This window comes from Neophocaena asiaeorientalis, unplaced genomic scaffold, assembly GCF_003031525.2.
Source record: "Neophocaena asiaeorientalis asiaeorientalis breed wild unplaced genomic scaffold, Neophocaena_asiaeorientalis_V1.1 scaffold5, whole genome shotgun sequence".
In the NCBI taxonomy this organism is placed as follows: domain Eukaryota; kingdom Metazoa; phylum Chordata; class Mammalia; order Artiodactyla; family Phocoenidae; genus Neophocaena; species Neophocaena asiaeorientalis.
The window spans coordinates 15794786-15808666 of record NW_020174698.1 but is presented as its reverse complement, the minus strand read 5'-3'; the positions used below and the strand labels follow the sequence as shown (position 1 = coordinate 15808666).

Genomic DNA, 13881 nt, shown 5'->3' with positions numbered 1-13881 from the left:
CCCTAGATATATTTTTTTTTTTTTTTGCGGTACGTGGGCCTCTCACTGCCGTGGCCTCTCCTGTTGCAGAGCACAGGCTCCAGACGCACAGGCTCAGCGGCCATGGCTCACGGGCCGCTCCGTGGCATGTGGGATCCTCCCGGACCGGGGCACGAACCCGTGTCCCCTGCATCGGCAGGCAGACTCTCAACCACTGCGCCACCAGGGAAGCCCCCCTAGATATATTTTAAACAGAGATTCCACAGGATTTGCTAACAGATGGGGTGTGAGGTACAAGAGAAAGTAAATGGTCAAGGATGACTCAAGTTTTTGGCCTAAGCAATTGGAAGGATGGAGTCTCTAATTTCCCAAGATGGATAAATCTGGGAAATGAACACATTTGATGGAGACAAGATCAGGAGTATTATTTGAAATATGTTGAGGTGGAGGTATATTGACTAGGAGTTGGATAGAGGAGTCTGGAGTTCAGGAAAGGAATCATCAGCTGACCAATAGGTGTGGGGAGTCCTAAGACTCAATGAGAACATGAAAGGTCTGGGAGAGAAGGAGAAACTAGGTAAGGAGAAGAAAAGCTGAGGAGACCAGAAGAGGTTAGTAAGGAAAACCACAGGCATGTGAGGTCCTGGAGGCCAAGTGACAAAGGATTCCAGGGAGGGAACAGGAGTCAGCCACACCAAATCAAGTAAGATAACTGCTGCTCAGTGATCATTCAGTCCTGGAACCCAATTCGCCCGATTCCCAATTTTGCTGTGCTGCCAGTCTCCTTGATGTATCAGTAGGCACTGAAAAAGTTAGATCTGAAATATTAAGCAGTCTTTCAACATTGGTTTATTACGGAAGCCCTAAATTAAACCAACTTTGTCCCCACATAGAAGTGTGCCCGATGCAGATACTTGCTTTCTGGTGGTTCGATTCAGCCAGGGCTTAAGGTTCCAACGAAACATAAAGAAGAGCGGCCTAAAAACCATTTACACTCACAAGATAAATAACTTACACCCGACTCCTTAGTGAGATCAGGCCCAGCATGCATATCCTATTTCCCTTGTTGTTCTATATCTTGCATCAGAGTATTTACGTAGACACATGAACAGTTTACTTGAGTTTAAGTTAACATTTCTGTCAAGTTCATGTTTACAAATATTACCTTCAGATGCATTTTTAAGCCTTTAAGAGGGAAGACGGTGGAACTGATGTAAGAACAACGGAAGAGTTACCACAGCTTCCTGTGTGTGTCCTCTGAGTGGCAGTGAAGGGAATGAGTGTGGGTGATGCTCCCCCGTATACCTGGGGTGGAGGGCTGCTTCGCCACTTGCAAGGTGGGTCATAGACAGCAAAACCTCTACTGGAGACAGTACTAATGTGAGCCAGGAGCCTTCTTTTACCTTTCCTGAATGTTAACAATATGGAAAGCAGACATGGAAAATGTTATTCTGAACACTGAGGAATACACACTGGCCTCGCCTTCCACACTTTGAGTTTGTCAGGTTTGGAACTAGGGTGTCTGATAAGCTGCATCTGAAAGGTTAACCTGGTCCCAGGTAGTCCCTAGACTTAGACATTCATCAGGGTAGGTAGGTTCTGAACACCCAAGTGTTGTGGATTGGCTGAAAGTGAGCTCTAGGGATCTTCCTTGTGGCTGACCTAAGATTTTCTCTAGAACTGTTCTTCCAATAATTCCACCAGCTAGGCAGATTTAGCACTAGGGGAAGGCATAGAAATCAAATACAATACACACATAAAGAATACGTAGGTTTGCAAGAATTAAAGCCTGTCAATCAAGAATAGATCTCTATTATTATAGTTTCGGTATACCTTCAAAAAAAAGTTTACAGTTTGGCTGAGTTAAGCCAAAGAGTTAAAGATATCAGAATAATATGCTTGCTTTGTCTGTATTTCTAAGAAACACTAAAAATTAAAATAATAAAATCCCTATTATAAATTTTAGAATACCACATATACACTGAAAAGTATATCTTTAAGAATGTCAGAAAACTCAACTCTTTTATGTAGTTATGATAGAATTAAGATCCTCTCACAAAGAAAATTAGGTACAGCTTTTATTGTGTTTATATAATTTTACATTATTAAAATGTTTTCAAGGAGTCCACTGGCCTGAAAAAACTATATCCTGACATGTTGATTCAGAATTAAAGGTTATTTTTATACTTTCCTTTATTGACTACAAATATGATTTTTGAGACTGTACATATTTCCCCTGAGACATGTGTTTTTCCTTGGTACACACATTAAATACCATATAAGAGAAAGTCTTAGTGGCTGTGAAATCACACAGTATAAAAAAAAGTAGGACACAGCAGGATAAAACGTGACCTCAGGACATTAAACATTTTCGGCTCTGAAACTAAGGGACCCCACAGTAGTGGTAGTACTGACTTCCCCATGCATCCCCAAAGCCCTATGTTCGGCCTTTAATACTGTTTGTCACTAAAGGAATAAAGTGCCTTAGGGGTAGTGGATTCTATGACTTGAGTTGGGAAAAAAAATAAAATGAGTCTGGAACATGCTGTTGTTTTCAGATAGCTTGGGTGCTTTTGGGAAAGTCAGAGTCTTAAAAGGACATTGGTGTGAACATAAAGGGACTTCCCATTGACTGAGTTGTAAGAATTTGCACATCAAAAACAAGTACAGAGGTGGTCATAACACGAAACTAAGCTGTGACAGAAGTTTATTTTTTTAATAAGTAGGGGAGCAGTCATATTGAGTAGTTTATTTCTTCTAATAATTATGTCTGTTTATAATATTTACATATATAGTTATTGCTCTCTGGGTAAGCACTGAAGAATAAACACATGGAACTTGTAACTTGACCAAATGATCCTGGCAGAAGAAGGTACTAAAAAAAGTAGGGTGGATTTATTAGCACAAATAATAGGACATATGGTGAGATAATACCAGGTGGAAGATGGCACAGACGGTCATATACAGTAACTAAGGAAGACGGACAATTCAACACTGTATTTTAAAATGTGAATTACTCAGTGTCCTGAAGAGACAAGTTAACTACATGAAACTAAGTGCTCTACAATCAAGATTGAAATGAAAGCTCTAGAATACAACCATATTAAATGATAAAAAACAGAACAGATCAAAATACCCTAATGGCAAATCAATAGGTTAGGAATTATCAGCCATGCCCAGCTTCATACCTCACTACTGCAAAAGAAACCAAGTTTCAAAGACAATAATTTATAAGAAAGGAACTTAAAAGTTTACCATAAAAAAAGTCAGCTCGACACTGTGGCTCAAGTTTGAAATACCCTAGTCTTCACAATCAGACCATATCCAGGCCAAGAATCACCAGTCAACAACCCAGATGCTTTGCTTTTCCTTTAGTTCTCGTAAGAATGCTAAAACTCAGGGAAGTACTAATACTTAAAAATTAGGACTATATCACATTAAGAATCACACTACACTGGGAAGTTAGTAAAGTACAGAAATAATGAAGAAACTACCTAAACCATAGCCTTGATGTTTTAGGACAGGTTTATGGGAATGTGCAGTAATAACTTATAATCACTGCTTATGTATGTTGTTCATCAGCCGCTTAAGGTGTTTGAGGATTTCAAGACTCATCCGTACTAAATTTGTACTCATAGTTTAAAATTTTTCAGAAAATTTAATTAGTCAATTTTGGAATTAATGTTTAAACGCTCAAGAAAAATTGAGATTCCTAATTTTTTTTCTGTATGAATTTAATGAAGTGATTAGACAAAGTACATATAGTTTCCAGTATTCTTCATGTCTAAAGTCCCTCAGACAATGAAAGATCCTATTATCATTTTCCAAATTCGAACTTCAGAAGAGAACATCTGTAATTATGAAATCCTAACAACCCTTGCTAGACTCTAAAAGAAAAAGTTACTCTAAAAGCATTTAAGAAAGACAAAGCTTGAGTGGTCTTTTCCTACCAAACACAGTTATTGCTTGGTTTTAAAGACAAATGAATCATAACTTAGTAGGAATCATGTTTCCATGTTAACCACTTGGATGGATGCCATGATATATGACTGAGACTACTACACACTCTCTTCTTCCAACTGTAGGATTTAAATTGTATTGAAGGTAAGTCCCCAAGACATAAAAAAGAATCTGAAGCACAAACCGTTGGCTCAAGAAAGAAAGGAAGACTCAAAAGGTCAATACCCCAAGAAAGCTACTATTTGACCAGTGGCCAGATCTCTATGACTATCACGGAACTGTGAGAAGACCTCTCAAAGAAACGAAAGCTTCAGTCATATTTAATCTGACACATGAGAATAAGTACAAAAAAATTATTTAAAAATCACATGATTTTGGCAAGTCATAATAAATATTTACCACACTCAGCACATCTTGGGTGAAAAAAAAAAAAAAACAACAAAGGAAAAAAACAAACAAACAGAAAAAGAGTTCATCTGACTTGTCAGCGTTGTGAGTGTTACCTTCCTGGCATTTGCTCCTGAGTGAATGGAGGGATCGCAGGAAAACCTACCCCCTAAAAAAAAAAACCAAACCCAAACAAAACAAACAAACATCTTTGGGAATATAAGTACTCTGCAAAATCAAGCACAATTGTTAATTAATTAGATTCAATTAGATTCAAGCACTGGTATCACACTGACCTTCATTGATTGTACAGCTTTTCAAATCATGAAGATAAACCTGAATTTATAAGATCTGATGGGGGGGCTGGTGTTCAGAATGGCGCCCAATATGGTCAATACTTCTATATATCCATAAACACCATGTTGATATCCTGAAGGTGCGGGCTTGAGTGGATGAGGGTGAAACTTGACCAGAAAGCTTTCCATGATTATGGCTTTTTTCTTATTTCTTCATCCCAATCAAAGTCTAATGGTTCATCATCTAGTTCCGGTAAAGTGAAGAGAGATGTTTTGGAAAGACTCAGTCTCTCGATGGATCCCCCCAGCTGAAAAGTTTTCCTTTTCCTGCCAAGCACTGTAGCTGCGGTCACAAGAAGAGGGCTGGGGCCTCCCTCACCCGGGTTCTTACTTTCAGGAGGAGGAGGGGATTCTGATTTGGATTCAGAGGGGGAAGTAAAGGAAAAGTTTGCCAGTCTCGTTAATGTGCAAGCATGAACCTTGCCACTTTTACTATGGCACGAAACCTCTTCCTTTCTGTCTCTTTCAGAAGCAAGATGGAAACGCCCAGTGTAGCTCCCAAGCTCTAATTCAGGCTGGACAGCTTCCTTTGCAAGGGCACGTTCCCTCTTCTCTCTCGGTCTGTCTCTGTCCGGTGGCTGCCGTGACACCTCCTTTGTCTTGTCTTGCAGCTGAGCTGGGCTTCTGACTTCTGAGGTAGAGGCCAGCTTGTCTGGACCCTTCCCAGGCAGAGCTGCTTTCCCTCTTGCTCTACGTTGGGGAATTTCAGGACTCTGAACTGCTGTTTCACTTGTGCCAGGAGACACAGGGCTGCAATCTTCAGGAGAGTGGATCAGTTTTGACTTCTTTTTGAAAGTAAATTTTGCTAGTTTGGCCACAGGGGGACCCGGACTCTCAACACTTTCAAGGTGGGGCTCTTGCACCCGAGCAAGGGATTTCTGTCTCTTTCTTTTGGGGGTTCCAAGCACTCTCTCTGGGCTCTGTACAGGAGTGGGCCGAGGATGAGGAGAGCTTGTGGGCTGCGAGGGCGGCCTGGCGGGATTCCTGCACCACTCCTGGGCCCTCTCCTTGCGCAGCTTGTGCAGTTTCCTGGGGACGTGATGAGTCAGTACTGAGTCTGGCTCGTCAGCAGATACTCCAGCTTCAGAAACCATTGCTGCCTTTTTTGCCTTTTCACCCTCAAGGCTGTCTGGCCTCAATGGAGCTTCTGTCTCTTCTGGTGTCGGAAGCGGTCCAGTTTCCAATTTGCTCCTTTGGCCTGGCTCCCTTTTCTCCTTACCCTGCGATTTGTTGTTGGAGATTTTCAAAGCCATTTCCCCCCCACTTGTTTTGGGACTAGGAGACACAGGAACGGTGTTTTTAGGTTCCATCGGATGAGTTGCTATGGAGTCAAACCCGTCCAAACTGTCATCTTGGCTATTTTTGTGCCCAGCTGAATGCCTTCTACTTGTGGGTCTATCGGGCCCCAGATGGGATGGGGGATTGAGAAGTGGGCTTCCCCCAGGCCTGCCTCCAGTAGAGGACAGATGTGTGCTACGGTTCACTTCCTGCTGAGCTGATGGTCTGAGCTTTGATTCTTCCCCTGGATCATCTCTCAGGGACCCTGAAGTCATCTCTGCTTCCATTGCCCGTGGCTGGTGTTGACACACACTCTGATTCTGTAACCTGCAGAAGATAAGGAAAACGTGTACTGCTTTAATCTTTTCATTTCTTTATTCTCTGAGATGCCATCTGAGGGTTTAAGTCCAATGTAATTCCGGGTTAATACCACATATAGTCCCTTAGAGCAGCAGGAGGAAATTATACTTTCATCAGGACAGAATTCAAGTGTTCTGATAATCATTCTAATTTGACCTAAAATGGTAGTAAAATAAAGAAAATGAAGTAGCAGGTTTGTGTACATATTTTCAGATCTCTCTGAAAGTCCATTTCATTCATTTTAGAATGCTCAGTCTTCTCTCTCGTGTTAAATGTTCTCCTACAAGACAGACTGGTGGCTATGTGCAGAGTCGCTGATTATGGACCAAGAGAAGTGGCTTGAGTTGTTTGGTAGCCAGTCCGCAGATCTGAACCAAAGTGAAAGACTATAGTTTACGAGCTCCTCACATCTCTTGACTTAACTGAGGTACTGAATTTTCGTGCATCTGAAAAATCACCTTCCTCAGGAGTAAACAGACTGTGACTCCTCCGCGCTGTGGCCCCTGCCCCTCTGGCAGCCACCTGCATGGTAGACCTCCTCCAGGCAGCTGTGACCTCTTCCCTGCCTAGCCCAGCCACGTTTCAGCCTGTGTTCTGGGCAGCCACTCTCCATTAGACTGATACAGAGTTGAAACCTACTGACCTGCCCAGAAGGAGGAGCTCATCTTGTGATATTCGTTTTAAACTGGAATAATGCCAGAGGACCAATTTCTAACAGGGATTGTAGCTTCTCAAAAGCATGTCCCTTAGAAAGCCCCTCCTAACAACCTAGAAATGCCTTCTCCGTATAAGGGGCAATATGACTCTGCTTCCGTGCACTAAATCTAAACAGAAACGACACCAAAAAGCAGATGAGTAAATTATTCTAAAGGTCATGGGTAATCATAGAAAAAGAAACAGGAGAAAACATGTTAAAGTTAAATGGATTTTAAACTTAAATATATTTAAATACATTAACCTGTTAATGATAGCTCTCTCTGGGAAATAAGATTATGTCTGATTTTTTCCTTATTAATTTATTATTGATACTTTCAAAATACTCTATGAAGAATGTGCATTATTGCTTACAATTGGGGAAAAAAAATACCCGAAAATTATTTTGGGCTATAGTCACTGGTAGAGTTGGGAACATCAATACAGGAAAACCTAGGTTCACTGTAGTCACAGCCAGACAAAGGCAAAACAAAAAAAAAAACCCAAATAGCTTTCAAAATTACTACTATCTAGTATACTTGCAGTATCAAATTGAGGTCAGGGATACTCGTAATTGTTAACACTCCATAACTTTAAAAATTTATGGGAATTTTAAGGGTAGAATAATTTAGCCCTACTATCTTAGTCTGATTCTGATGTGGGAAATTAATTTCTCCACTGTTTAAATTCTGCATTTTACTATACCTCCTAAGACATCTTTACACGCTGTTTTTGTTTTTTAAACATCTTTATTGGAGTATAATTGCTTTACAATGGTGTTAGTTTCTGCCTTATAACAAAGTGAATCAGCTATACATATACATATACCCCCATATCTCCTCCCTCTTGCGTCTCCCTCCCACCCTTCCTATCCCACCCCTCTAGGTGGTCACAAAGCACCGAGCTGATCTCCCTGTACTATGCAGCTGCTTCCCACTAGCTACCTATTTTACATTTGGTAGTGTATATATGTCAATACCACTCTCTCACTTCTTCCCAGCTTACCCTTCCCCTTCCCTGTGTCCTCAAGCCCATTCTCTACGTCTGTGTCTTTATTCCTGTCCTGGCCCTAGGTTCTTCATAACCATTTTTTTTTTTAAGATTCCATATATATGTGTTAGCATACTGTATGTGTTTTTCTCTTTCTGCCTTAATTCACTCTGTATGACAGACTCTAGGTCCATCCACCTCACTACAGATAACTCAATTTCGTTTCTCTTTATGGCTGAGTAATATTCCATTGTATGTATGTGCCACACCTTCTTTATCCATTCATCTGTCGATGGACACTTAGGTTGCTTCCATGTCCTGGCTATTGTAGATAGAGCTTCAATGAACATTGTGGTACATGACTCTTTGAATTATGGTTTTCTCAGGGTATATGCCCAGGAGTGGGATTGCTCGGTCGTTTTGAGATGGGTAGAACAGCCACCATTTGAGGCTGGCTGTCACCAGTAAAGCATTTTCCCAAAGAAAAGTGACAGAAATACAAACAGCTTTATTATTAACATGTGCTCTCCTTAAGAAATAGAAAACTCTTTCCCAAGGGGATGAACCCATGCGCTACTGGGGGTTTTCCCTCTTGCTAAGCTTAGCTTTAGAGTGTGTCTTGGAGGTAATTCAGTTCCTTTGTGGGGCACCTGGCTTTGCTGCTGTGAGGATCAGCTCCAGAACATGCCCTTGCATTACAGAGAAATACCAGAAGAAAAAAAACATTTTAAAGGCCACTTTAAGGTCTATTTTTTAGACCATCACCTACTCTTTTTTTCTTTCCCTCCAGGAGGGTCATTTTGAATTTGGTAAGTCCAATTGCTATTTTTCTATCACACAACACTGGTTCTGAGCCTCACATTCCTTCTTTCCTGAATCCAGCATGTCAGTTTAGGGTAGTCAAAATGACCGGTGTCTGGCCACTCAAAATGAGCAGCCTTTCCAAAAGCAAAGCCAAACCCAGGACAGGCCTGAAAAGGATCAGCTACATCAAACTATAAAAGAACCAGAGGAAGAGCTTTTATCGTGAAAAAGCCAGGAGACCAAAAAAAAAAAAAAAAGAGTCTGATTTTAGACAAAGTGCAAGTTTACTGCAGGCTGGCACCTGGGTATTAGTGGGACAAAACCAGTCCCCACACTTCCCCAAAAGGCTGTGCTGAGGTTTTATAAACAGAACAAGAACACTGCTGGATGAAGAGAGTGAGCAAATAGGAGAGAAATGCCAGGAAAAGAATTCTCAAGGTTTTACTTAAACAGTCAATAATCTCAGTGTGCTCCCCAAATTCTCGCTGTGCAGCTGCTCTGCTCCCACATGCACTCCATTCACCAGCCCCCAGCTTTGAGATCAACACCGGTAACCAGATTCAGGTCAGTCATTAACCCACTCACACGAACGAGGAAGAGGCCCGATGGACACACTTGCCATTCCTCACTCTTGCTTCACAGGCACAGACTCAAAGTCAGGCTTTTTAGAAGCTCATGTATTTAGGGAGCATGCAAACGTGAAAGTTCAGGCAAAAATTCTTTAGGTAATGTGTGGGACACATTCCTTCCCACATGTCCACATTTTAACAAGCCACTAGAAAGGGGAGTTTTGAAACATTGCTGTTGTCATTCCTGAGTTGTTCCCCTGTAGGATGAAAAACAGTTCCTTCATGGTCTTCCCTGGTGGCAAAATCCCAGTGTGAATAAGGCCGTAAAATCAGTCATTTATTCAGTATTCCATGTGAGGCACTGTGCTGAGTCCTGATACTAAAACAGAATACTTAAAATAAATGTCGGGACTTCCCTGGTGGCACGGTGGTTAAGAATCCGCCTGCCAGTGCAGGGGACACAGGTTCGAGCCCTGGTCCGGGAACATCTCACATGCCGTGGAGCAACTATGCCCATGCACCACAACTACTGAGCCTGCGCTCTAGAGCCCGAGAGCCACAACTACTGAGCCCGCGTGCCACAGCTACTGAAGCCCATGTGCCTAGAGCCCACGCTCCGCAACCAGAGAAGCCACCGTGATGAGAAGCCTGAGCACCGCAACGAAGAGTAGCCCCTGCTCGCCGCAACCAGAGAAAAGCCTGCACGCAGCAACGAAGACCCAACGCAGCCAAAAAATAAATGTATAAAAAAAAAAGAAAAACAGTTCCTTCTTTAACATAAAATACCTCATTCTCACTGGGGAGTTTTTTTTAGTCTGACTGTTAAATTGTAAATTTTTAAAAGTCATGGATTTGGGCATGTAGGGAAGGAAATCGTGATGCTGAAGGGAAAGTCAGTGCTGCTGCTAATGGACCAGGAAGGCCTTTCCTGGGTGAGAGTCAGTACTTCCACCTCTACTTCTGTAACCTTCCCAGTGTGCCTGCACAGGCTGGCCTGAAAGCAGTCTGGGTCTCTACCTGCGATTTTCTTCTACCAGAGATATATAATGACTAATGATCAAATATTTATTATGCTTTGAAGAAAGCTTTACAAACAGTAAGAAAAGAATTAAAATATTAATAAGCACTAAGATTCTTTATGTAAAGGCCATTGCACATGTCCTCTCCTGGTGATGAAAAACGATACAGCCAAGTTATAAAATATTTTGTGCCTGGGTCTGGCCCAGGATGGGATAGATCTCTCCCTTAGAGGCCAACTTCCTCTTCCTCAACAGCAGTCCCAGCCACCTCTCTGAATGGCACTGCTCTACTTCTTATACTGAGCCAAAGAAGGAGAAGAAGAAAAAGTGGTGGCAGTAAACAGGATACAGCCCATTCACCAAGGTTTCTTGATGGAAACTGTGTGTCATATTGGGTGTAAACTGTAGGTGGCACACCTTGGTGCTTCTCATATAATCAGGACCCAGTTTATTACATATAGTAAAGGACCAGTCAGTGTTCTCCATGAGGCTCACCAAACCAGTAAGCCAAGGAAATGCAGCTGTGGAAGGTGGTCTCCAAAGAGGCAGCCATCAATTCCCTCATTCCTACATGTCTATCCCACTTCTCCCATCAAGATGTGGTGTCCATTTCCCTTTACCTTGCATGTGGGTTGACCCTGTGACTTGCTCTGAACTACAAAATGTGGTAGAAGTGATGCTGAGTCAGCTCCGGCCCAGCCCATAAGAGGCCTGCAGCTTCCACTTTTGCTAAGCTACTTGAGTCCTAAGCTACCACCTCAGAATTCTTACTACCTTACCGTAGAGAGAGCCCAGCTAGCCCCCAGCCATTTAAGCCACCCCTGCGAAGGCACCACACATGATGGAAGATATCTTGGATGTTCCAATTCCAACTGAACTCCCAGCTAAATAAATGCAGGTGTATGAGTGACCCCAGCTGGCACTATGTGGAATGGAGATAAGCCATCCCCACTGAGCGCTCCTGAATTTCTGACTCCCAGAAAAGTGAGCACTAAAAAGTTGTGGTGTTTTTTTTTGTTTGTTTTGTTTTGTTTTTAAGCTACTGAGCTTTGAGGTAGCAGATTATACAGTACTAGATAACTGAAATCCCCTACTGAGAGTACAGACAGATTTTCCACTTACTTGATACTTCTTCCATTTCACTAAATGCCAAACAAGCATTTTCCATTATATGCTTTTCTTGGTTTTCTCTTCTCACCTTTCAAGTCTTCTTAGCTCTTCCCTTAAGAGGCTGTGCAGCTCCAGCTTTTCCAGAATAAGTTCACACTGCTTCTGGTACTGCTCCAGAGGGTTATCAGGAAAGGATGTGTGGAGTGCATTCACACCTCCCAGCAGAGCACCTCCCTGAAAGGGTGAGAAAATGGGAAATACCAGGGAGAGTCACCAGGCTAGCCTGCAGACAGGAAGTACACACTAGGGGCCACTGATCCCAGATGGCTGAGACCAGCCCTCTCCACCCCCATCATGGTATCAGAATCACCTGGGAGCCTTTTTCAAATTTCAGTGGTCCTCTCCCTCAATTCCTGGTGGCATGCATTGCTCTGGGAAGCCACACTGTCTCTAGTGGGACCATAATCATCTCCCAGGCGTGTTGAGGAGAAAAAGGATTGAGACCCACTGCTTTATACCAGTGGGTAAAGCAATGCTACTGATGCAGAGACTGTTTCTATGACAATTTTTACCCCTTCTTTTAAATAGTTTCCTTTGGGTATATTTCCAGGAATTACGAGGTCTAGAATATGATTATTTTTATAACTCCTGATAGGCTATAAATTGTCTCTTTTAAACAATGCTTGTAACTAGGTTCAAACATTAGGTACAGGGCTTCCCTGGTGGCACAGTGGTTGAGAGTCCGCCTGCCGATGCAGGGGACACGGGTTTGTGCCCCGGTCCGGGAAGGTCCCACATGACGTGGAGTGGCTGGGCCCATGAGCCATGGCCGCTGAGCCTGTGCGTCCGGAGCCTGTGCTCCACAATGGGAGAGGCCACAACAGTGAGAGGCCCGTGTACCGGAAAAACAAAACAAAACAAAACAAAACATTAGGTACAAAATATCCTTACCTGCATGGAGGACTCCATGACCGACACCACTGTAATAGCATCTTCCAGAGTCACTGTGTCACGGAACATCAGGCGAGCATGAGCTAATAAGGTGCATTTGAAATTATGAAGAATTATTTTTATGAATTTTTGAGGTGATAAATGTAATACTCTCCTGGATCCCCCCTATTCCAAAACTGTATTTTATAAATGAGCTACTAATAACAAATAAATTTTACTAGAGCAAGCACATAAGTCTAACTTCAACTAGCTTTAAGGTTGTTTCTCTAATAATGGGCCTAATCGTTCTGCACAGCCCATGGCAGTTCTGTGTATTTACATGAAAAGGTACTCTGGGCTCCAGCAAAGAAAGGTGCTATGCGGCATACATTTAATATTCAGTGACTTTTAATCCTTACTTTCTAATCTATTATAAATAATACAAAATTAAAATTAATATTCATTTCTCATCTCTGATACATCTCTTTATCTGTGAGCTTTTCAAAACTGCCAAATTTGCAAGCCTGAATCTTGGGTATTTCTTGCCTTAATATTCGTTATAAATCCTTGAAAAAGTGAGGGAGGCACTTTTGTTTTATAGAACTTTTTGGTAAGCATATATTATATCATCATATGATACAGTCAGCTCATGTGAAAAAAATTTAGGATTGTTTAATAAGGGCTAAATGTAAAAGCCAGTATTAGAAAAAAAAGAAAAAGTCTGGAGACGCATATTGGCTGCAAGTACGCATGTAAGTCTCATACCTTAGGGATGGGGTAGAGCATGGTACTGTTAATTCAGCATTATTGTGTTAGTGGTGGGCTGTGAGCGGCAACTGGTGAGAAATAACCCAGGGTGCTATATAGGAAATATTTCCCAGTAAGGGAGTATTCCACCCCACACGCTAATAGAAGCCATGGAGAAACAAAACATCCGTAAATAAGACCTTCTAAATGAATGATGTCTTAAGTTACGGGAGGTTCTGAGATGTCACAAAGATTCCACTTTGTGAACGACGCTTCGTTCCACTCAACAACTATAATCCGTCCCCAGAAGAGTGGTTTCATAGCTCCGAGTTTTTACTTTTTAAGCAACTGTGAGCAAGCACCTCAGAGATCATCCTCACTCATCTCTGAATTCATGGTGCCAAGCCCCATGTCTTGCTCACACTGGACACCCAATAAAAGTATTATCTGCTGAAGGAAATCAACCTTCTGCCAATCGTATCAAGCTTTCCAGCAGGCGGATGGTTGTCCGGGCAGCGTTCCGGGAATCGCTCTGCCTCTGCATCTGGTAGTACCGGAGGAGAACTTGATTACCCTCATCAGACAGTGTGGGCTGCAGATTCCTAATGAGGCAGAAATAGGTTTTCATCTTCTCCATGCTCCAGAGCTTCTCTGATTTGCTTGGATAACCTGTATATATCAGGTATTGGGTCAGTAATT

At 42.2% G+C, this 13881-nt stretch overlaps 1 protein-coding gene across 9 annotated transcripts in view; it reads right to left on the bottom strand.

The window, feature by feature from the left end:
• Positions 1 to 13881, bottom strand: part of MCM9 (minichromosome maintenance 9 homologous recombination repair factor) — a 107765-nt gene that overhangs the window by 24616 nt on the left and 69268 nt on the right. For 8 of the 9 annotated variants that reach the window (XR_003005104.1, XR_003005108.1, XR_003005107.1 and 5 more), the window contains exons 10-13: positions 13648 to 13851; positions 12457 to 12539; positions 11594 to 11739; positions 4623 to 6287 (exon numbers count right to left, since the gene is read on the bottom strand). Coding sequence is in view for 1 of the 9 variants with exons in the window: in XM_024759149.1 (XP_024614917.1) it covers positions 4814 to 6287; positions 11594 to 11739; positions 12457 to 12539; positions 13648 to 13851 (1907 nt within the window). In the remaining 8 variants the exon portion in view is untranslated. Of the gene's footprint in view, positions 1 to 2044; positions 6288 to 11593; positions 11740 to 12456; positions 12540 to 13647; positions 13852 to 13881 lie in introns of those variants that run through there. The other variant, XM_024759149.1, reaches the window with a different exon arrangement.